Source organism: Branchiostoma belcheri, unplaced genomic scaffold, assembly GCF_001625305.1.
Source record: "Branchiostoma belcheri isolate BF01 breed outbred unplaced genomic scaffold, Haploidv18h27 scaffold442, whole genome shotgun sequence".
NCBI classification, from domain to species: Eukaryota; Metazoa; Chordata; class Leptocardii; order Amphioxiformes; family Branchiostomatidae; genus Branchiostoma; species Branchiostoma belcheri.
The window spans coordinates 19573-44962 of NW_017804068.1; the positions used below are offsets into that span (position 1 = coordinate 19573).

At 44.4% G+C, this 25390-nt stretch overlaps 2 protein-coding genes across 2 annotated transcripts; both read left to right on the forward strand.

Annotated features, from left to right (window-relative positions):
• Nucleotides 1-2187: 2187 nt before the first annotated feature.
• On the forward strand, nt 2188-14455 carry LOC109478622 (basic helix-loop-helix transcription factor scleraxis-like). Its single transcript, XM_019780293.1, has 2 exons — nt 2188-2784; nt 14292-14455. Exons 1-2 carry the CDS (start codon nt 2268-2270, stop codon nt 14453-14455), a joined length of 681 nt encoding a protein of 226 aa, XP_019635852.1. The 5' UTR covers nt 2188-2267.
• Nucleotides 14456-17594: 3139 nt separating this feature from the next.
• LOC109478624 (early growth response protein 1-like) lies at nt 17595-20110 on the forward strand. The gene is made up of 4 exons (XM_019780294.1): nt 17595-17695; nt 18160-18325; nt 18841-19579; nt 19748-20110. Exons 1-4 carry the CDS (start codon nt 17602-17604, stop codon nt 20108-20110), a joined length of 1362 nt encoding a protein of 453 aa, XP_019635853.1. The 5' UTR covers nt 17595-17601.
• Nucleotides 20111-25390: the final 5280 nt, after the last annotated feature.

The following is a 25390-nucleotide window of genomic DNA, read 5'->3' on the forward strand; positions in this document are numbered from 1 at the left end:
AGTGCAAATTTTTCTACTATTGACAGGATCGATAAAATTTTGGTATTTTTATTTCATACTGGAAATTTGGGGGTGGGCGCTGGTTCGTGTAGGTCTTATGTAGGTGTTATTACTAGTATGATTATGCTATTAGGCCATTTTTTACGATCCTGCGCTGCGGCCCCTGCAGATCGTCGTGCATACATTGATCCCCCGCTCGGTAGCGCCCTTTATTTCGGCCAATTTCTACTATTTTTCCAGCGATCCGCGGTGCCTGGTAGAGGCTAGTCGGGGCGACAGTAAGCCATTACGGCCGGCGCCGCGGGAATGACACAGCGGCCCACCGGCGGGTACGAGACAGCGCGTCGGGGTGAAAGGATGGCGGACAAGGTCTACTCGAAACCTTACCCTGCAATCAAGAACAGCCACCGTATAAACAATATGGCCTAGCCTGGATGCCATCCAGGCTAACTACAGCAGTGCTATAGACGAATTCCAGCAAATTGACTTCCTTCAGTGATTTAAGTATAAGAAGTATATGAGGGGACCCCGAGGTGATAGCTTACTGATGAGTGAAGGGGTCCCCCAGGCCCTGGGGTCTCCGATCAGCCGAGTAGGCGGGCAACACAACAGTACGGTATTCCCTGCGTAGTCTCCACCAGACTCTTTTGCAGGCTGAATAAATAGTAGAAAAAAATAAAAAGTCGACCCTCTATGGCCGACCAACTCCCCTGGCTAGCTATACTCTTTTTATGCCGATTTTATTTACCTTTTTCCATTTGATTTGTTGAAGTTGTTGAAACAAGGAGGTCTGATTTTAACCTCATTGGTTGAAAGAATAAAGGATAGAGATCAAACTTCTTTTTGTCTTTTTTATTGTCATCTTATGTAAACACAACTGCCTTCGTATTTCAGACAGCTTATGCGTGAAATTCGCCTGTATTTATATTTTGAGCATGTCTAGTTTTGACATGTATCTGCTGGAGTACTCTGTATTGATAATAACTAGCTGTTAACGCGATGATAGCCGCCATCGTGAAACGCCTAATCTACAGTACAGTAGCATATGCCTTCTGACTGAAAAAAATGAAAACATGGTTAAAATAAATGAAAACATGAAGAAATCATGTCAATACAGCCCAAAATGGAAGATTTAAAAAATCCTGTCAATAGTGCCAAAAATGGCACTGCTGACAGGACGATCCTGTCAATAGTGTCAAAAATGGCACTGCTGACAGGACGATCCTGTCAGCAGTGCAGTATTTCCTGTTATTGACAGGATCGTCCTGTCAGCAGTGCAGTATTTTCTGCTATTGACAGGATCGTCCTGTCAGCAGTGCAATATTTTCTGCTATTGACAGGATCGTCCTGTCAGCAGTGCAATATTTTCTGCTATTGACAGGACGATCCTGTCAATAGCCTCAGGCAAACTAGAAATTCCGCTTCCTGTAACTATGACCAAAGAGTCATGACAGTGCCGCAAATCGTCAGATTGACGTGAAACCCGTAACGCGAGAACAGGACAGGACGACAACTGCTGTTCCACCTGATTTATTGCTGTTTTGATGATGAATAAAAGATTTCTTGCTTGTTACACTATGTCACCTCATTCAATTTGTGTCCTAACATTTGTCGTCTCTTAGTGTATTTCTAATATTCTAGGCATCTTGTTTTTTAGGGCCCTACTTGTTTTTTTTCGCCCTCTCGCTTTAGATTTAGGGTCTCCAAAGGACGTCATCCATAAAATTTACTTGATGTGGCCTAATCCCGAAAACGGATGTTTTCATGTTAATATGTCGTCCTTTTGATCATAGTTTGAAATTTTCATTTCCGAAGTCATATATCTAAGGTTTTGACAAGAGATGAGAATATACAACGTAAGTTCAGTCGTACTTTAAGAAATTAAGTACAGGCCTAGTTGCAACATTTACCTAGAACTCCAGACTGTAAGTCATGTGTCATGTGCGTCACAATAGACTGTTTGGACGCCGGTGAACGCTACTGTATTTCCCAAACCCGGGGGCACGTAACACGTTTTCACCATCAGATATCCCCCATACAGAGACAATCTCGCGGATTTAGTCCCGATAGGAAAAGCACAGGTTTTAATTGTCATTGGTGCGTGTTGTTTAGAGTGTAACCTATAGCTCTGTAAGCTCTTGTATCATTCGACCAATCAGAGGTGGGATTGGATCGGTCGGATGTCGTTGCTTGACTTGAGCTGTGCCGACCATGAAATTGTCTCGGAAGGAACAAGTTAGAAACAACGGTGGGTAAATATTCTAACAATGGCGACGACGTGCGAGGTGACGGCCCCCGACACGGAAGGGTCCGGGGAGCAAGACCTCACTCCTCGGGAGGACGTGCCCTCCTCCCCCGACGAGAATCCAGGCAAAACTCGTGGTCGGAAACGGCGTCGTCGGAAGGCGAGACTCACCGGGCTGAGCCAGCAGAGGCAGGCGGCGAACGCCCGGGAGAGGTACCGAACAAAATCTATCCAAGACGCGCTGCAGCAACTTTCCTGTTGTATCCCGACTCCAGTGCCAACGCCAGCAACCAAACTCTCCAAAATAGAAATACTGCGACTCGCTTCGCAGTACATCGAGCATCTGACTAACGTACTGAACGAGAACGATCCTTCGGGGCCTGGTGCGTCCAAGGCCCGCCCAGAAGACGACACGGGCACGGTGAAGACCCAAGGTTCGTCCCGAGCAAGAAGGTCTCGGTCAAGACAACCCCAAGATGACGAGACAGTCGTCTATCTGACAAGACGGAGGATCAAAGACATGAAGACAGAAGATAAAGGTAAGATATCTTTTGAAAGATAAACTTGATGGTTTCTTTCCATCTTAACTCCAATTTATATACTCAACGAAACGTTCAGTGAATTAAATTGTGACAATGCCCGCTTGCGACAAATTCAGAGGTATTCTCAAAATATGCTGATCTAGATAAGACGAAAAGCGTTGTTTATAAATCTAAAGCGCATTTTGTTATATCTGTTATTTTCTTGTATATTTTATTTATGTATGCCTGCAGGGCACATTGAAAAACGCCTTAGTGGCGATATGTACACCCTGGGTAAACAAATAAAAACAAACAGACAAACCCGGGCAAACTGCGGCAGATATGGCAGACAGGTTACTAGTAATAGGTTCCTTGACCAGGGCCCCTAATGTGTCTGGCGAAACATTAAAACTCATTTGAGTTATCAAACATATTTACGTCCGTTACTAAGTTTTAGATTTTTCACCTCAAATATATTAAGTCAAGTACAATGTACATGTGTAGCCTCTACCAGGCTTGGGGAGGAGGTTGGAAAGAGTAGAAATCGGCCAAATAGAAAGATGCCAACTCAAGGGAGTTTGTCCGTTGAGAGAACATTATCTCTCTCTATTTGTCCGATTTCTACTCTTTCCAACCGCCTCCCCAAGCCTGGTAGAGGCTACATTCGGGGTACCCTGGGAGCAAGCCTCGTTGGACGTAGCGGAGAGCCTTTGTATACGTGCGCGGGCCTTGGTTAGCCCGTCTCAGGCACATGCCCTCCCGCGCTCCGCTGCGCACCACATGTCACCACAAACCCCTTTAGACGGTAATCTCCGAGTTGATAGAAGCCTGGTATTATTGTCAAGCTAATCTGACAGCCCTCTGGGCCGGAATTAGACAGTCTGTAACCGGTAATTACTCACAACAAGGTTTGGTAGTCACTAGTATTGCACCGGAAATCCAACTATGTTGTGATTGTAAGACGAGTGGCAGGCGAGGCCAGAAGGGAAACCTACCTCCCCATTCCGTATGTGGTTAGGCCCATATGTCGATTTCTTCCCATAAACAAACTAGCTGTATCAAAAATATTGACAATTGGAATGTTATATTTGGAGGGTTGTACAGCGTCGGGACCCGGTTCACAAAAAGGACGTGAACCCGGTTCGTGGCGATTCGTGGAGGCGATTCGTGGAGGTGCGCCGGTGTACATGTCATCTCTGTTCAAGTGGGAGACTGCTCCAACATTAAGTGTACGGACCACTCGATCAGAGTTAAAGCGTCTTAGGGACTACGACCCTCACCTACTCTGCTGTCCACCAGCAAGAGTCACGGCGTACAGGAGCAGTCTACAGTACTATGGTTCTTACCTGTGGAACACTCTTCCGATACAGCAACGACAGCTTCTCAGTCTCAGGACTTTTAAACAGAACATTAGAAGCAGGACTTCTCAGGATTTTTAAACAGTTCATTAGGAGCAGGACTTCTTAAGACTTTTATTCAGAACATTAGGTGCAGGATTTTGACACTGTTGATGTTTAGGATGTTGTAATTTAGTAATAGTTTATGTACTGTGTATTTGCTGTGTGTACTTTTATGTGTATCCAGGATTACCTGAAAAGCAGGCCGGGATGGCCTGAGTTGTAATTACTGGTTAAATAAAATAAACTGAAACTGAAACTGGTTACGTTGACCTAAAAGGTTGACAAATAATCTTGAGGTGGAGGTTATTGGACGTGCTTTTATTCCACAACTCGGCACGCTATATCTCAGCGGAAAACCTTCAAAAAGTTGATTGCTGATATCCAAATTGAAATATTTTATCCAATCCGTTCTTGAATTTATAATCCGAAAAGACAAATTTGGTAATGGGAGGAACCCAAAGTTTTCGAAAATAAAAGAAGAAAAACTGTTAGAAAGAGAGAGAGAGCGGCTTCCGCGGAGTCGGAAACACGGGGAGCCCTTAGCGACTTGGCCAACAACTCTTGACTCGGACGCCGAACTTGGGCTTCCCCCGGGCTCTGCGCGGAGCTGAGAAGGGAGTTTCCCATCCCTATCCACCTGCCACTCATCCCTTGACTACTGTGGACTGCAGCGAGAACTCAATAAACCATCCGAACGAACTTTGGAGGCTCCTGTCTTTCACTCGGATTCATCACAGCTATAGAGGACTGTCCGGGGACCTCTAACCCAGATCTGACCCCTTACACAAGCTTGGAAACTTGTTGAAAACTTGCTTTTCCTGCAGTGCCTATTTTAACACTGTATACACGAGTACTTTAGACACTATCAAAATTGCGCTTCATTAGCAAAATGTTGGAATGTCATTAATTGTTTTAATTAAAAACAAAATTAAAAACAAAGCGCGTATCAATCTGACACAATTAAATCAACACATTTATTTCTTTATTTCATTAAAATGGTATATTATTTAATCGGTGTACTTTGTGATGTACAAGGAATGCTTCAGCGCGCCATGGTCTCATTTTTCTCATATTTTTCAAATGCCGCCGCGATAAGCAACCTTGATGGCGAGGACACGAGGGATTGGATCGAAAGTGGTGATGACAGTTCTGGCAGATTTAAGGACAAAAGCGACACTGTTGAGTGAAATAGATTTGTTAATTTCTTGCAGCTGTGTGCATGTGCTTGTATTACTGGATACATACAGAAGGTCAAAGGCTTGAAGACTTTTATAATCGGAAATGAACCACGAAATGGGCAGGAGTTGGCAGATTGCAGTTAGGGAGGGATCGGGGGAGTTTGAAAAGTATTTTGCTCCACTCATTTTCACATGCAGACCTTCTAAAGTTTTTGGATTGATTTTTGCATACTTTGCATACTATAAGCTTTTCAAACAAGTGCAAAAAGTATAGTTTTACCTATTTATCTTCACTGTAAAGCATGTAAAAGTCTGAAAATGGTACTGTAGTCGTAGCGGGCAATTTTCCTCCGTTTACACGAATTTCCTGCAACCACTACAATTTTTTTCCAGCAGTGGAAGGGTTAACAGCCATACGGGAAAAACCCCCTGGGTGCGATTTGTTATGGAGTTCTGGGTCCCCCCATGGGGACCCTCAAAACCCCCAAAGTTTTGTATCAAAATTATGAAAATTAAGATCGCTGCCCTGAAAATTTTGTGACAGCAAGCAGAGTATTACTGTTAGATTTCTAGATCATCAACGCCAAACTCAATCCGACGCCCCGATGACCTCTCCTGGCTTTCCTCTCCGAGACGTTTATTTTCCCAGAAGTCATGACCAAGGTAGAGTGCCAACTATCAAGTTATAATTGCAATGGGTTGGGAGATTCTTATAAGAGAAGGGGACTTTTTACTTGGTTAAGAGACAAACTTTATCATATTTACTGTTTACAAGAGACACATACTACTGCTAGAGATGAAAAAGTATGGCAGAACAAATGGGGTGGGGTGGGCAAATATACAAATCCTTGCACCCTTACGGCGTTTTACAATCTTGAGGATTATTACAGAAATGTAATTTAGGCAGTTGTTCACTGCTGAGTGAAATATCCTGACTTCTTTAGAGCCAACGGTGACAAAAACCTGCCTTGAAGTGACGCTGGAAAGTTCTTTGTCTAATGAAGACAATTGTTAAGTGTTGACGTAAACTTTAAATTCACTATGAAGCTCTACATGTTGATATATAGTTATTTCAAGATGTCTTTTTTTCATGCAAGTATAGATGTATTGGCCTAGAGATAAACAGACATTGTATGGGGACATGGCATAAGTACATGGAACGTATCTCTAGTTGTATTGGGTGATGTTTTAAGTTGCATTTGATCATCTGTATTGATTTAAGTCTTTCTTTATTGTATGTGGGGCAAGTCATCAAGAAATGAATCATCTTCCTTATTATCCTTGTGTGAGTTTCGGGTCCGGCTGACAGAGTCACCGGACCGTCCGCTCTACTCTGACGTCTCGAATGGAAGGCGAGTCGGCTGTGATGCCTTTATTCAGTTTCGACAAGACAGCAGTTAACGAAGTGACCAACGGCAGAGCAGTTTTTAAAAGGGACAGTCAGCCGGTATAACAGACTGGCAATTCCTCTCTGGGCTCAATTCTAATTCCCAGACACCTGTTGACTAGAGCGAGTCTTCACAAAGGTCTCAAAGACCAATGGCTTTACTCTCTTTCCGATTATATCTTTTTCCGAGTTTGTGCATGCACATCATAAGATTCAGCTACTGATTGATCAAATCATTTCAACTTTGACTTGGCACAGATGGGAATTCTTTAGCAAATTTAATAAGCATTTTTGCCGTCAAACGCCAACATCCCACGGTTATTAAGCGACCTTTTGGATCATGGCTATTGAGTTCGTGTCCTTTACACTATTCCGGACAAGTGTAGTGACAACAAAGAGCCTTCATCTCGGCGTTAACAAATTGTATTGCGTGATGACATATATATCCTACATATATATATATATATATACATGTATTATATGTACATGTATGCAATATATAGCCGAGATACCTCTCTGAAGATGTTTGCAGTGGATTTAGCTCCCGTTGTGCGAGGGCCGATATCTTGCGATGTGTAACATTTGCTAAAAGTTACGCCATTCCACTGGAGCGTAACGTTGTAACTTACAACAGTTTAAAAACGAACAAGTTACTAGTACCAAGGGCATTATAATGTACTTGCTAGTACTGTGTATTCTTTATTTATATTTAGCGAGGGCTGACTGAGGGGGGCTGTGGCATGATTTCCTTGGGGATATGTTGGCCCAGGAGCCGATGAGCTGGCTTGTGTAGGCCCTGGAAAGAATCTGGCACCCAGGCTAACTGAGGGGGGCTGTGGTATAATTTCCTTGGGGACATGTTGGCCCAGGAGCCGATGAGCTGGCTTGTGCAAGCCCTGGAAAGAATCTGGCACCCAGGCTAACTGAGGGGGGCTGTGGTATAATTTCCTTGGGGACATGTTGGCCCAGGAGCCGATGAGCTGGCTTGTGTAGGCCCTGGAAAGAATCTGGCACCCAGGCTAACTGAGGGGGGCTGTGACATAATTTCCTTGGGGACATGTTGGCCCAGGCGCCGATGAGCTGGCTTGTGCAAGCCCTGGAAAGAATCTGGCACCCAGGCTAACTGAGGGGGGCTGTGACATAATTTCCTTGGGAACATGTTGGCCCAGGCGCCGATGAGCTGGCCTGTGCAGGCCCTGGAAAGAATCTGGCACCCAGGCTAACTGAGGGGGGCTGTGACATAATTTCCTTGGGGACATGTTGGCCCAGGAGCCGATGAGCTGGCCTAGGCAGGCCCTGGAAAGAATCTGGCACCAAGCCTAACTGATGGGAGCTGTGGCATAATTTCCTTGGAGACATGTTGGCCCAGGAGCTGAGGAGCTGGCTTGTGCAGGCCATGGAAAGAATCTGGCACCCAGGCTAGTTACAAAAAAAGGCCTTTCCCATAATACTTAAACAATCGCAGGATGTACATGTAATTTTACCACAACAGACCTGTTACTTCAGAATGACTTCTTTAAGAATTAAATCTTACCTCAGCGTTCATCGATGACTCCAAAAACCACGGACTACGACATAGTGGTTAGAAGACAATCCAGAGAAGTAAGTGACTTGCTAAAAACCTGCAGCTTTTATATGCTGTAGCTTGCTTGTGAGCATTAACATACACCAATCAGATAGCGTCAGATATTCAAAACAGACCTTGAATATGCAAACAAACACGTGATCTTCACGTGAGAACAAAATGAGGGGGATTGGAGGACAAAGGTCACCAACATATGCTTGCTGTCAAGTCCCGTTTTCTGGTCTCATAGTACCAAGCCAAAAAGTAGTCTCAGAGTACCAAGCCAAAAACTAAACGGCTGTATGAAAGTGTGTTTTAATAGGTGGGAAATTTCTATTTGGATTATTCAACGGATCTAAAACGTCAAAGAAGTGAAAGCTTGCTTGTAACTGAAGAGATTAGGTTACACCTGGTCTCTCAAAACTTGATTCAGTACTACAACCCTGGAGAGGGAAGTTGTTAACATTATACGGCAAAGTTATGATAGTGAATACTTTAGTAGTCTCACTGTTTGCGCATCTTTTTCTAACCCTTCCATCCCCACCTCAAGCATTTTTCCAAATGTATGAGTAAAACATTTAATTTCATATGGAATAATGACCCAAAAGAGTTAAACGAAAAGTACTGTACAATACTTATCAATGTGGAGGTTTGAAACTTATCAATTTGTATGCTTTTAATTAAAGATTGAAAGCTTCGTGGATTCCAAAACTTTATTGTAACAAAGATTGGTTCTGTGCTAAGTTACTGTCAAATACACATTTAATATCTTGTGAAGGTTTAGTCCCATTTATGCAACTAGGCAATACTGACAGAACAATCAATAGGCCACACCAATTCAATTTCTTGGTTGACGGATTCGACCGCTTCATTTTTTTTTCTGATTTGCAAAAAAAAAAAAAATTCAGGTTCAGAATCAACTCCAAAATCCTCATATTTTGGCCCAAACAGTTGAAGAAAGCTCCTTGTCTTCCTATCTGTTACAGTTTGTCCATCTATTAAGCCAGAAAAGGCATTGGCTTGATAAAAAGTTCAAATTCATTGTTTCGATTATAAACCAGTCTGGTATGTTGACATCATGGCTCCTATCATAGCTTCTGGGGCTGTCAGATTATGCCTAGGTCTGTTTTTATTTTTATTTTTTTCGCCCTGCCGCTCAATATATTTTCTGAAAAAATCCGAGAACCAACAAATCAAATTGGTGTGGCCTAAGCAGTAAAAACGTGATTTTGAGAAGAGAATGTTAGTTCTAATGGGGGACCCAAATATCCCGGGTTCCAAATTTCCCGGGATTTTTGGTCCCCCCTAATATGAAAGACACTAAAGTGATGAAATATGACAGCATGTTGAACCTTTTAACACGACTCAAAATGTTGTGTTGATGTCTCAAAATGTCAGGTAAGCAGTAAAAACGTGATTTTGAGAAGAGGATGTTAGTTCTAATGGGGGAACCCAAATATCCCGGGTTCCAAATTTCCCGGGATTTTTGGTCCCCCCTTATGAAAGACACTAAAGTGATGAAATATGACGGCATTTTGGATGAATGCTAATGAATCTACCAGCCAATCACCAGTCAGCATATATTTGACACTTCTTTAAAAGTTGGGATCCTATTCGAGTTACTTACTTGATTGTGTTCTCGTCTCTGTCTTCGTTCGTTTCAATCATCGACGCCATTATTGAGGTAAGGTAAACATAACCTAGATCGGTGAGGTATTGGTTAGGGTAAGGGTTAGGGCTTATGGTTGGGTTGGCTTTTTCCGTTAGGGTGAGGGTTAGGGTTGGTGCTAGTGTGAGGGTTAGGGTTAGGGTTAAGTTAGGGTTAGGGATATGTATGGTAAGGGTTAAGGGTAAGGATTAGGTTAGGTCAGGGTTTAGGGCTAGATTCAGGATTAAGGTGAGGGTTAAGGGTTAGGGTTTAGGATCAATGTTAATGTTAGGATACAGGATATGTATTGAGAAGTATATGTTCGGCTGCTTCGTGGATTTGCTTTGTTTTATATGTCTATTGAGGAAAGGTCCTGCTACTTTATTAAGCACAACTATAAAAGCATGAAATTCAGTATTATTCAGGAGTAATCCCAAGGCAACTTCGAATCGTCAGTATTTCTATACAAATCAGGGCGCATTGGAACAAATCTTATCTGTTATTGATAGTATGGGAAGCAAAGGATGTTGTGTTTTTGGTCTGCTGTTTTGGGTATTTTGGGCAATGAATTAAAACAGAACCCTTCCGCGGTAGGTTCTCTTTTTACCCGGACGTAAAGACTTGTACCTCCCTACTATTAGTCATAAATCACGCCCAGAGAGCCTATTTGGCTAACAAGTCTAAACTTTAGCCAAAAACAAAATACGGATTTGGTGCGCCAATGTGCCAACACCTGCACATTTGCCACTAAGAGCCGTTAATTTTCTAAAGGCGTCATGCGGTGTTTGTACTCCGATTTTTTTAGGTCTGTCAGGAAAACTGCCATAACTCATGGTGCATGGTCACAAATGGGTGAAACTTGGGATAGAAACAAAACACACCTTGCTGATTGTAAAAATATCAATTTTATGATTATTCTGTTTTCATGTAAGATATAATGCATATTTTTCTTACAAAAACGTAAATTTAGGAACTATTCCCGGCATCAGAGACATGTGCTTTTTGGAGGGAACATTCTTACATTTGTCCCCCTTTAAAAACTGTTCTGATATATAAAAAAGGCCTATGAATATTCAAGATATTTAAACTAAGGGCAAACTTCAAGTCATGACAACAATAACATTCTTGAATTATCAAAAACTTTGAGAAAGGAGCTTCTTGTTTTTCTTGGGATGCTTCAGAAAAACATAAGAATTTTGACTTAAAACATAAGACTTTTCTTGAGATATGTTGCATAGAAAAGCAAAAATATTCAAGATATTTAAACTAAAGGGCAAAATTCAAGTCATGACAAGAATAACATTCTTGAATTTTCTTGTTTTTTTTTTTATCAAGAAACTTTGAGAAATGAAATTCTTGTTTTTCTTGAGATGTTTCAGAAAAAAAGAGAATTTTGTTATTGCTCTTCTTGAGATATAGTGCTTAGAAAAACAAGAATATTCAATTATAATAAGAAATCTTTCATCAGTGACAATTTTGAGGGTTAAGGTACAAACCTCCAAATTTTCGATGGCTTGGTCACGGAGCTCATTTTATTCTCAAACGGATGAGCTTTGGTAAGGGCAAGTACATGTAGCTACAAATGTAAGATGATGCAATGCCCTTTCTTCAATGGATTTTACAAGGGTTGATATTGAAGGGAGCTTTGCAATAATATGAAATGTAAACACGTCCGTATACAAGAAGGGACCTCGGGCAAAATGTTGGGTTCGTCCAACGGCACGGCGGACGCGCCACAGCACACATTTTTAACCAAGAACGCGGGGTCTTCAGACTCTATTTGTCTTAAACAAGCGTGTTGGGTTCCTTTCCGTGCAAAGTTTTGATGCTCGATGTTAGCCCGAAGCTCTGTCAGACACATGACTGTCACGATCCAAAATGAAATCAAATTTCGTTACCGCTACACTAACAAACAGTGAATAAAGATAGCTCGCTACACCTGACGTGTAATTAAAAGTCATGCAAATCGTTTAGGAACCCGAGGTAATGCATCAGTGAAGTTTGCAGTAAGCTTGCAATGTTCGATTAAATTTTGTCGGCCAAGAAAGAAAAAACCCAGAAGAATGTAAAAAAAAGAAATTCTTAGTAATAGACGCCCTCACAGCAGGTGGCTTTACATTGCCTACACCAAAGCATTTATTTTGATCAAATGTCTAATCATACACTCTGATACACTCTCACCATATCTTCTCTATCTGAGCATGGTGATGACACAGACAAACCGACATTTGAAAATATGCAGTCTTTTTATTATATGATGCATGTATATGTCAGGAGTCACCAATGTATAAATATTCATTGTAAATATACAATGTATATGTCTATATTACAACTGAAAACTGTGTCAAACTACGCTCTGCTTTAATAAACAAAAAAAAAGTGGTGGAGTTACAAATTACCAAGGAGGTTTTATTCAGACTTCAAAGGTGCAGACTTGTCCAGAGGAAGCAGAGCTTTTCCTATGTACACATAGGATTTGTACACATGAATAAAATTTTTCATATACATTGAATCATGTGGCTGCCCATCTCCGTCCGGTTTATACAAGTTGCACACTATGTCTAGACATTTACAAATGTGGTACTTTGTGTATACCACATATGACAAACATGACGCCTAGAGTATGGTTGGGACAAGGTGCATGCATGTACATTGTGTAGCCAACATTACCCAATTACCTTTACACAGTGATATTGCACATGTTAATGCACCAGAAACCTCCTCTCTATAGGGGAGACATTACTGAAAGGGTTCTCCATTGAAACATATGCTAAATCAGACATGAAAATGGGCATCATATCTCTAGTTTACGAAGTTTTTGTCACACAAACTCACCTTCACGTGTTGGCCAATTTAATAATATGTACCTACAACAAGTTTCGGAAAAAAGTGGTCGGCTATTCTCGAGGTACAGCCTTGTTTATAAGAATTCGTGCACTTTGACCCCATATTCTAGGTCGATACCAAGGCAGGAGGCAGGAGGGGTGTATGGCAACAGACAAGCCCATAACAAGGCAATTTCATGGAAAAACTTCATTTTTTTTGCAAAAACATTCACTCAAAACCCTACACTGTACAACCCACCACAAAAATGCCAAGAATTCAACAAAAATCCCACCCAAGAAAGGGTTTTAAAGTTCTTTAGCTCATTTTAATTTTGAGGTCTCTCACCCAGCAACTTGTGCGCATGCCCTTCAACCCGCGTCACCCCTATATAAGAGTAAATAGATACTTGACGATATTACTTATTTAGGAATCTTACGGGTAATCAATTAACCAAGTAACTGGTTTCAAAGCTAGAATACCCCTAAGAGCATTCTTATCATAAGCTTAAGAAATGACATTTATCTACTATGATACACTAGTTACATACAGCATCATGCATAGGAGTAATATAGGTAGTGCACAATATTTTTCCATAAAACCAAGGTTAAACCTTGAATGGACATAGAAAAAATGATACCTAACTCTAACTCTACCAAATACTCTTCTGAAGAGGAACTAAAAGTTAAATCTTAACATAAAATGCTAAAGCACTGAGAACTTCTTAGAAAACATTTTGTACTACCCAAATACTCTACAAGAGGAACTAGCAGGTAAATCAACTGTTAGCACTGCAAGGTTACCAAGAAAACGTCTGTACTAGCCAAATGCTCTTCTGAAGAGGAACTAAAAGTTAAATTTTAACATAAAGTGCTAAAGCACTGAGAACTTCTTAGAAAACATTTTGTGCTACCGAAATACTCCACAAGAGGTAAATCTTACATCAACTGATAGCACTGTGAGTGTGAGGTTTCTACGAAAATGTTTATACTACTGAAGTACTGTTTTTTCAGGAGGATCTCCAGAGCCATTTGCATTCGCCAGCACTTCATGTCAGTCTGGGGGTAAAAATAATAACATATTAGTCTTCTGTATACATATTTCATGAATGTCAAGTTTTACATCTGGATGACCTGAACTACATAGTACATTTATGTTTGCAAAAGAAAAATCCCGAAAGGCAGCGGCGTGGAGAGCTTGCAACAAGTTGGACAAGATCTGGAAGTCGGACTTGTCAAGGAAGCTCAAAACACGCCTCTTTCTCTCAACGGTGGAGTCAGTACTCTTGTACGGCTGCGAAGCTTGGACGGTCACTCCCAAGTTGGAGAAACAGCTGGACGGCTGCTACACGAGGATGTTAAGGCGAGTCTACAATGTAAGATGGGAACAACACTGCACAAACAAGGAGCTGTATGCTGGACTCCCACAACTGTCGGCAAAGATACGAGCCAGACGTCTAAGGTTTGCCGGGCACTCTCTGAGAAACAGCAAGGAGATTGTCTCCAACCTGCTCTATGGTCTCCAGCACATGGGAGAAGGAAGCCTGGAAGACCGCCCCTCACCTACTTAGATGTGCTGCAGAGAGACACTGGTCTACAGGCTGATGGCATGGGGAAGGCTATGCAGGACAGGAGCTTCTGGGCTGCCATGGTGGTTCGGGTGGCAGATGAGGACTGGTACCCGACATAAGTCAAGTAAGTCAAGAAGAGTTCCGGAGTAAAGAATGGGACCATAATACTATTTCTCATATCCGGTTTTTCAGTATTTTGGACTCGTCTGAGGCAGAACACGTTCCAAATATTTCATGTTTTCTGACCGCGTTCGGACCTATTATGGCCCAGAAAGGTCGCATACGCAGTTTATTTACGGAGTCAAGAATGGGACCAGAATACTATTTCTCATATCCATATATGAAACGTTTTCAGGTTCTTTAAGACCAAAGACGCTCCTAATATTAAATGTTTTCCGAGCACGCGGAGCTATTACACCCCAGAAATGTTGCATATACTAAGGATATTCGGAAAGGAATAATTATGACACACCAAAGACAAATTGAGAAGAGCAACAGAGCTTGACAAAACATGAGCTAAGTCCATAAAAATCAATATGAACAACATATTAAGCTTTGGTGTCATCGTTCCTAGTATTACGACATGTCCTCTACCTACAAATTACTTGTACTCAGGACCTTTCACTTAAAAAATAATCACATTCCTGCCCCTAAAAAAACCCTGCCCTACTGTCCTATCCTATGCGTAACACATTCTAAAATCTATCACTATCCAGACAAGTAGGTTAAAAATCTGATTTCAACCTCTTTGGTCCAACATTCTCTGAAAAACAATCGCTGCACTTAATAGTCAAGTCATTTGTGCATTTTCCTCTGAGCCGGACTTATTTGTCTGTCTGTTTGGTAGTACACTGCATTTGTCATGTTGTCCTTCATTTGTCCTGCTTAAACATGACATTTCAGCTTGAGTGCGCTTATGAATTTATTAGATGTCTCCTATGAAAGACTCCCATGATTGAAAAACTAACAGTAACTTCGCATTAGTACCATGTACCAGACTAGTCAGTAGCCTAGATTCTAGACTGTTGGCAGGCCTCAGTCAGTATACAAACATGGCCCAATACCATTTTACCACTAACACATTTACTCTGTGAAACGCACTGTATTTTTTTCCAGCAAGTCTGGCAAAGGATAGTGGCAATTTGCGGTAATTTAAATTTGTCTTTGAAGTGAATACGCTGATTATTTAACAAACAACTATCACTGTATCAGTGTAAAGCAAAACAAGTCCAAGGGAAACGGCGCCATGTGTTGCCCCCTGGTGCTTTTGCATATGGGGACAACATGCGAACTTACCAAGAAATTTTTGGTCAGTCCATAATCATAGTCCATAATCACAGTCTGTTTTCGTTACTGTAGTTTTACAAGTCCAGTTTCACGGATGGCTTCACAGATCTCCCGGAGCGGGTGGTGTACTGCTCAGGTGTTGGCTCAGCTGTTGGTGTAGTTGTTCTCATGCTGGACGTCATCGTCGTGTCGGGCTCTGATGTTGATCTACCGCTACTGGTGCTTGTCTTCAGGAGATGCCTGGTGTTGCGCCTGTACTGTGCACCTTCAGGCGTCTCCATGACGTACGATCTGAGCTGGTCGGATTTGCGGTTCTTTAGCGTTGGCAGCTCGGTGCTCTTGGCACGTTGCACATCCTTAGATCTTATCGTCGAACTGTGCGTTCAGGCCTGGCCAAAAGAGAATATCTCTGGCCCTAACCTTTGTCTTCTCTTGGCCCAGATGGCCTTCGTGCAGGATATCCAGAATCTCTTCTCGCATAGACTTTGGAATCAGGATCTTCTGCCCTTTACGTCATCATGGGCTGTCAGTTCGTCCCGATGGTGCCCTTGAGAGCGACTAACTGCGAGTCTTCTCTGGTTTCTCGGCGGACTTCTTCCATCCTCCGTGAGGACACAGGCAGGTTGCTTGTCACCATGTGCACTTGTGCCTTTAATGTTTCGGACATGTCATCTGTCTCCTCCAGGTACCGTCTGCTCATAGCGGCGGCCACTGGTATTTCCTTGCCAGGTCTGTGCTGCACTAACAGGTCGTACTTCTGCAACCTTAGTAGCATTCGTTGCAGTCTTGCCGGCGCTGAGCTTCGTGGTTTCCTGGTGATTGGTTCTAGTGGCTTGACAAGTTGTGGTCGGACTCTACCGTGACGCTTCGGCCATACACGTATTGGTGGAATCTCTCACATCCAAACACGATTGCGTAGAGTTCTTTCTCGATTTGAGCATAGTTGACTCGGTTGTATTCAACGATTTTGATGCGTACGCGACTGGTCGTCCTTTTTGCATCAATACGGCACCCAGTCCGTACTTGGACGCATCTACTTGCAGGGTTGCTTCTTTGTGTGGGTCATAGTACGACAGTGTCGATGCTTCAGCCACGACTTTCTTCATGTCGGCGAAGGCTTGTTTCCTCTTGTCATCCCACACAAACTCTATGTCTTCTCGGAGAAGCTCTCGCAGTGGCGCTGTAATCTCTGACAGGTTCGGCTCGTGGGGTCCTCGAGTCAGTTCCGGGCACCCTTCGGAAAAAATCGATGCTTTGCATTATTCCGCGTTTCTCCATATAAGGGCATTCCCGCGACAGCCGAGTCGAACCGAAACTCTTCGTCGGCAGCATCACCAAATATGGTGCGTCGCTGAGCCCCGACGATTTGTGACGTTGCAGCCTCTCCCATTCCTTTGACCATATTTGGTAAGGTTCGGTTCCGGTGCCGACCCCAGGAGACAAAGGGGCCTGTCAAAGTGGCCCGCCTAAAGTCAATAAATAATTGTAGGGTGGTCTGCGAATCAGGTGACCAAATATCAAAAGAAAATGCTTTAAAACTAGATTTTTTCGCCAAAAAACTGGCATTTGGTCTCAAGCACTTGTTTTATTTTCGTTCTTCCGCATCGGAAGCTCGCATTGAAGCGTCATCGTCATATATGGCGAGCGCTATCAATTTTCATTGAGCCAATTTGTAATCTTTCATTTATACAGACGTCATCTGTCGTCACTAGGACAACACGGAACCGACGGCCGCTGATTGGTCTCCGAATTTTCCCGACGTCACACGAATCCAGAATATAAGGAAAACGCCTACCTCCTCGGCTGCACTCAGTCGCCTCTCCGAACGAAGCCGAACATTACTCGTGTATCTCCGCAAACCGCACCGATCACTCACGAGCGCGCCCCGAGTTCTGCCGCTTCGGGTTGGGGACGACCGAAAACAGCCGGACTCAGCTCCGCTCACAAGCGAACTCCTAGGTACTTGCAGAACGAACAGATGTCTCGAATGATGGATGCACTTGACACTTTGTCACAAGTAGCTACGCAGCTCAAGCTATCAGAAGCAGCTACGTCGTCTCTGCTCTGTTTCGATACCAGTATAATATTTCAGGTCCTTATCGTCTATATATCTTACTATAGAGAGAGATCCAAACAGTTCGATTGCTTCTGCTGAGCCGGGTTTATTGATCCGTATGTTAACTCTAATACAGGTAGATGTGGTCTAATGGTTACAAAGGAGTTTAGCACTAGTTACGTTCCAATGGTCTAGAATTACACAGATGAGGTGCTACAGTTATACAATCTACTTATCTACAGAGCTACAACTAAACATGTACACATACCTCAGATCCAGGTCTCGAACTGACTAATACAGCGATTGTCTCTCCCAAGCTCAACTCTGTTCACAATAGTCCCTAACCTGATTGGTTGCTCTCACCAACCAATCAGGGCCTACCTAACGCGCAAATATATGCATAATCTCTATAACTAGTCTTTCCACATGGTCATTTACATATTGCCCTAATTATACAAATCATAATAAGTCATAACCGTTACACCAGCTTTTTCAATAACCCAGCTCCTCCGCTGCCTGCAAACCTGAGGCCCGAGGACCTGAATGTTCACACCACGGTGCCCAGCGCTACCAGCGCCGACAGCATCTACACTCAGGGAGAGCCCGTGTCGGAATTTAGCGACCAGTCTTCGGATTCACTCGGTAAGTTCTGTTTTCCATTATGTCCGCGGAATGATAAACTGTTTTTGCAATGTTTACATCGTCGATGACTATGTCAAAAGCCAAAGCTGTGCTGTAGTTTTGTATGAGTGGTAGGTTGAGTAGGCGTGTGAGCGGGCGTGGGGGAATTACGAAGTTTGCCCAGAACCTCCGAAGATTCGTGAGTGTCAGGAGTGGTACAGGCGAACGTGCGCGGAAAAAAGTTGTTAAAAATTCTCGAAAGCGAAAAACAAGTCGGTATGTTGTTGCCATCGTTTAACATGCTTGGTGCGACCGGCGCTCGGCGTTATGCCAAGTGGTCTCTATCGATCGTAGCCTCCGCCCCCTATAGCGATTTAGAAATTAAAAAATCAAATTACTCCCATTCATAATTCGCCAATGTGCGTAAGTCAGGCCTGACCCGCAGTAGTGCGGGGTAGTGTGGGCGGGATTTCGCGTGGCCTAGGACTACATTTACACCCAACCACGCATTTTTCTGACATTGTCTCCGCTTCTTCATTGCTTTAACGCAGAATTCATCATCGCCCCCGTGGCCGACTTCTGCAAACGCGAGGGCGAGGCCTCCTCCTACCCGGACACGAGTAAAGCCGGGAACCGCATCGTGTACCGCGGTAGTGTCACCACGGCGGGAGCGGGCAGCGGAGACACAGAGCACACCGCTTCCCTGCTGACCTCGCTCAACACCAACATCCAGAACGCCCTGAGCATGACCCAGCAGAGCCAGCCCGAGCCGCTACCGCCAGTCTGCACCAGCCCCCTCGCCTCCCAAGCCGAGTCCGTCTCCGGCTCGCACTCGACGTGTCTCACCCCGGAGCCCGACTCCACCACCACCGCCTACACCTACCTGGCCGACACCAAGACCTACATGGGCGCGCCTATGGACATGAGAAGCGGACCTTGCCTGCCCATCTTCAGCCAGCCCGAGCCCCAGCGCAGCCTGCCCATCAACGGTAATGTCAAGTACCAGTGGCCAGTCATCCCGGACTTCCCCTTCCAGCAACAGAACCAAGTGGACAAAGCGACGCCGCCGCCTCCGTACGGGGCCGAGCACATGTTCCTGCAGAGCGGGCCGCTCCCAGACTTCGTCACCCTGACACAGAAACTCATCAGTCAGCCCTACAGAATGAGCCCCAGCCCCAGCAAGGCTGCGCCGGACACCGTCATGAACAAGCAACAGGCTCGCAAATATCCCGACAGAAACAGCAAGACGCCCCCACATGAGCGGCCGAACGCCTGTCCCGTCGACACCTGCGACCGGCGGTTCTCTCGCTCGGACAAACTGACGCGGCACATCAGAATCCACACGGGGCAGAAGCCCTTCCAGTGCCGCATCTGCATGCGCAACTTCAGTCGGTCCGACCACCTGAACAAACACATCAAAACCCACACGGGCGAAAAGCCGTTTCAGTGTGACACCTGCGACCGGCGGTTCTCTCGCTCGGACGAACTGACGCGGCACATCAGAATCCACACGGGGCAGAAGCCCTTCCAGTGCCGCATCTGCATGCGCAACTTCAGTCGGTCCGACCACCTGACCACACACATCAAAACCCACACGGGCGAAAAGCCGTTTCAGTGTGACACTTGTGGCCGGAAGTTCGCGCGCTCGGACGGCAGGAAGAGACACACCAAGATTCACCTGCGGCAGAAGGGAAAGAAGGACTGCAAGACGCTGGCGTCTTCCTCCGACTCCCCGTCCACCGTCTCTGCCCCTCCCCACTCCAGCTTGCTAACTCTGCCGGTCAGCACCGTCACGACGTCGGCCTCTTAATCACAACAACAAACCGAAAACGTCGCTACAGACTGAAGAACGTTGAACTCTCATCTCATCCGCACTGTGTCTGAACTTTAGTCTCTGTGTTCCGAAGGGCTAGTCCTCCTTACTGTGTGACGTCTTTTGGGTTCACGGTTCGTTTTACGTTTCCATGTGGTAAAACGGTGGTACTGTTTTCTCCAGACTTGTCGGATTGATAACTAGATTGACACCTGTAAGCCACAGACCTGAAGACCCGTGTTGCCAAAGAAAGACAGTCGGTAAGAAACGCAACTATGCCAAGTTTCTCGACAAAGCTTCTAGCTCGCTCATATTCCGTTGGTTTTTGAATCTTGTATTTTCTGTTGTTGTAGTACGTAAGGCACGATTAGACTAACGGTCCGGATAGGCGCCGGACCTTTATAACGTTGTAAAACGCTGTACTAGTCGGTATTGAGGTGTGTTGCAAGCTATTTCGTCGCTCGCCGTAGTCGCAGTACTAAGTACGTTATTGCGTAGAGAATTATGTAGCTTCAGGTAGTATCGGAAAGACTAAAACTCAAGACTGATACTTGTATTGCTGTGCCATGTATCCACGCGGGAGGGGGCAGTGTTTTCTCTGTTTTGATACACCGTGTAGTGTTCTAGTACGCCAGCCCTCCTCTGTATCAGTGTGTCCGTGCAGTGACGTTAGGTTTTCTACATTTTTGTGTCAAGTCGTTTGAACGTAGACGCAGCGGGGAAGTGCTTGGAGCGGGACTTGTAGCTCCTCCGAGGCCGGCGGACCACTTTCCGCAGATAAATGCTTGACTATAGACTGTAACGTATCCACAGCTGCCATATTATTTTACCCATCTTTTCATGCGCACCGAATGTAAGCATGATATACAAATAGGCATGTATCTCAACTCAAGGGAATTTATTCTGAATAACTATATCGACAAAAGAAAAAAAACAAAAAGAAGACATGTTACGGATATTTTCTTGACATGTTACGGATATTTTCTGTCTCCGACTTGTATTTTCTGTTGAGTTGTACCTACGCTATTCTTACTGATCATAGCGTGGAACAAGGCGGGGGTGTTGCGGGGGAGGTAATCAGGGGGGAGCGCCGTTTTTTTAGGAAGGGGGTGTTGAATTAAGATAAAACGTGTCAAGGAAGGGTTGCTATGTGGTTTATACTCTCTATATGAGACCTCGATGAGTTTCAGAACTACAAGGTAAGGGAGATAGACTATCATAAAGTACATACAGTAAGTGTTACATGATTAAGTAACACATCAACGCGCCAAGAAAGCCACGAGGAGGAGGTATTGGCGGTAAGCAGATTCCTTAACCCTCCAGGGATAGCTGTGCCAGCCAGAGTTGACAGGTCAAGGCAAGAGCTTGTTAGCAGACCAGATGTGACCCCTGGTCATCCAATTAGCATGAAACTGACAAACGTAAACAAACATGGCCGCCCGGTACCACCAGGAAACCTAAGAGAGGGAGAAAAACACCGTAAAACCAACAGAAAAGTGCAGACTAAGAGCCAAATCTGCTGTATACTGGGTAGGGATGTATAAAGCAATTGAGAAGATGGTTGCAGCATGTCCTACATGCCAGAAGTACAGAAATTCCCAACAAAAAGAGGAAATGTGCAACAGAAGTCCCAAGCAGACCATGGCAAACAGTGGGAGTAGACCTCTTCACAATAGACCAACAATGGTTCCTGTTGGTAGTATGCTACTACTCCAAGTTCCCATTTGTGAAGAACGTGCCAAACCTCAAGGCGTCGACCATAGCATCGATCACTCGAGCCCTGTTCGCAGAGCAAGGAATACCCGAAGAGATCATCTGTGACAACGGTACACAATTCACGTCGGAAGAATTCACGAAGCTAGCACATGAGTATGGATTCAAGATTACGACATCCTCACCACACTACCCCAAGGGTCATGGATTCGTAGAACGACATGTGCAAACAGTGAAGAAGACACTGATCAAGTGCAAGGAGTCAAGGTCAGATCCAAACCTAGCACTTCTGTCCCTAAGAGCAACACCACTGAAAAGTGACATGAAGTCACCTGCAGAGTTGCTGAATGGTAGAGAATACAAGACCACTCTACCAACAAAGATCCATCCTCCTATCGACCAATAAGAAACAAGAGCGAAGTTAACAGATGCTCAGCAGATAGGACAGAAACACTACAACAAACATGCGCACAACCTACCTGAGCTGTTCAGAGGCCAAAGTGTACATGTACAAGATCCAAGGAACAAATCTTGGAGCCCGGGGAAGATCCTTTAGCAGAGCAGAGACTCCCAGATCATACACCATAGAGACGGAGACTGGAAGTCAACTGAGAAGGAACAGAATCCACATCATGCCAACACCTGAAATCCCGGCGACAACACAGGCAGCTACAACAACACCTGCAACAACAACACCGCCGACAGCGGACAGCAACACAACTGCACAATCACCAACGACTACCGGCACACCAATATCGCCGACGACATCACCCACTACAACGCAATGTGCAACCAAATCGACAAGAAGCCGGAGTAGCATCTTACCGCCCAAGCGTTATCGCTAACGGACTGAACGAAACGGACTGAGACACCCACCCTCGCTCTGTGTGTGTCGATAGCTGTAGAACTCTTAGAATTAGTGAAAACCTTTCATAACTAATATTAGATATGTTATAGATCCATAGAAAGACCAAATGTCCCACCACAAGTGCGAAATTGAAGCAGAGCAGAACTGAAAATAAGAATAACGGACAATCAAGGACACTTTACAAGCACAGAAACCAAGCTTAGCAGACAGCCATATAAATGGTCACTAAGATGTTACGAATAGAATAGACAGAAAGCAATAGAAAAGAGAGCTTGACCACACCTATGAAAATGGACAATCTATACAATCAGAGGACAATATTTTTTATGAACACTGGCAAGACCAATATCTCTAGAGATCTATTTAAAATTAAGAAGTACGAAGTCTAAGAAGAGATTCATCTTTTTATTAGAAAGAGGGATGTTACATGATTAAGTAACACATCATCAGGTAATGGAGCTATCACCAGTGGGGCCTTGCCCACACCGTATAGCACCGAAGCACACTGCTATGTATATCACTCCGCAGCAGTCTGGAATAAGTGTCAATTTCCACAAAGCAGCCACGATGAACAGCCACGCTTCTATTGGTCAGGACGCTAGTGTACGTATGTATGCTTTTGCAATAGCGCAGTTTCGCCAGTGTGGGGAGGGCTACCGGCGTTTTCCTCGATTTTAGGTGCAAAAAACGTCAAATTTTATATTCACTGCATTTGTGTGGTTCTAAGCTTTGGGGACCAGGAAAGTTACCGCACAGATAATAGTTGAGTGGATTTTAGCTCTGGGGACGAGGTAACACACAGGTAATAACGTTAACGTTACTTTTATATCTGGCTCTTTATTCATTTTACTATTTTTCTGGAGACCAGGTAACAGTCCATATATTCTGTGCGGCTCTTACCTCTGGGGAACAGATAAGTCATCATACAGGTAATATTTGCGTGGCTCTTAGGTATGGGGACCAGATAACACTCAGTAAGTTGTAGTTGATATCTGTTACAGTGTGGATTTAGCTCTGGGAACGAGGTGATGTACCGTACAGGTTATGATTGTGGGGCTCTTAGGTCTGGGGACCAGGTAAGGCAGCGTACAGGTAATATATGCGCGGCTCTTAGGTCTGGGGACCAGGTATGGCAGCATACAGGTAATATATGTGCGGCTCTTAGGTGTGGGGAACAGGTAAGGCACTGTACAGGTAATATATGCATGGCTCTTAGGTCTGGGGACCAGGTAACACTCATACAGATAATATATGCACGGCTCTTAGGTCTGGGGAACAGATAACACTCCGTACAGGTAATATATGTGTGGCTCTTAGGTCTGGGGACCAGGTAATACAGCGTACAGGTAATATACGTGCGGCTTTTAGGTCTGGAGACCAGGTATGGCAATGTACAGGTAATATATGCGCGGCTCTTAGGTCTGGGAACCAGGTAACACTCCGTACAGGTAATATATGCGCGGCTCTTAGCTCTGGGGACCAGGTAACACTCCATGCAGGTAATATATGCATGGCTATTAGGTCTGGGGACCAGGTAACACTCCGTACAGGTAATATATGCATGGCTCTTAGATCTGGGGACCAGGTAACACTTATACAGGTAATATATGCGTGGCTCTTAGGTCTGGGGACCAGGTAACACTCATACAGGTAATATATGCGCGGCTCTTAGCTCTGGGGACCAGGTAAGGCAGCGTACAGGTAATATATGCGCGGCTCTTAGGTCTTAGGACCAGGTAACACTTATACAGGTAATATATGCATGGCTCTTAGGTCTGGGGACCAGAAAACACTCTGTACAGGTAATATATACACGGCTCTTAGGTTCTGGAACCAGGTAACACTCCATACAGGTAATATATGCGCGGCTCTTAGGTCTGGGGACCAGGTATGGCAGCGTACAGGTAATGTATGCGTGGCTCTGAGGTCTGGAGACCGGGTATGGCAGCGTACAGGTAATGTATGCGCGGCACTTAGGTCTGGAGACCAGGTATGGCACTGTACAGGTAATATATGTGTGGCTCTTTGGTCTAGTGACCAGGTGAGGCACTGTACAGGTAATACATGTATATGCATGGCTCTTAGGTCTGGGGACCAGGTGAGGCACTGTACAGGTAATATATGCGTGGCTCTTAGGTCTGGAGACCAGGTATGGCACTGTAGAGGTAATATATGTGTGGCTCTTTGGTCTGGTGACCAGGTGAGGCACTGTACAGGTAATACATGTATATGCATGGCTCTTAGGTCTGGGGACCAGGTGAGGCACTGTACAGGTAATATATGCGTGGCTCTTAGGTCTGGTGACCAGGTTTGGCACCGTACAGGTAATATATCTGTATCTGTATCTGTATCTGTATAGCCGGTATAACCGCCTTTCGGCGTAACACACCAGCTTCGCAGGCACGCGGCGCGGCGGCAGCTGGCTATATTACACCGATCGACTTGTTCCACCTAACCCTTGAACTTCTAGCTCTAGACATTGTTTAAAGCTATCTATTGACAGTGTCCCTACTGTACTTGGTGACAGTGAGTTCCACTCTGCGATAGTTCTAGGAAAGAATGAATTCTTGAACACCTCAATCCTTGGTTGATAACTCTGGTACTTGAATGCGTGGCTATTTCTTGTTCTCTTCTGGGCTGGTATTAGGTACTTAGTAGTTGGGACATCCACCAGTTTATTAGTCATTTTGTACATC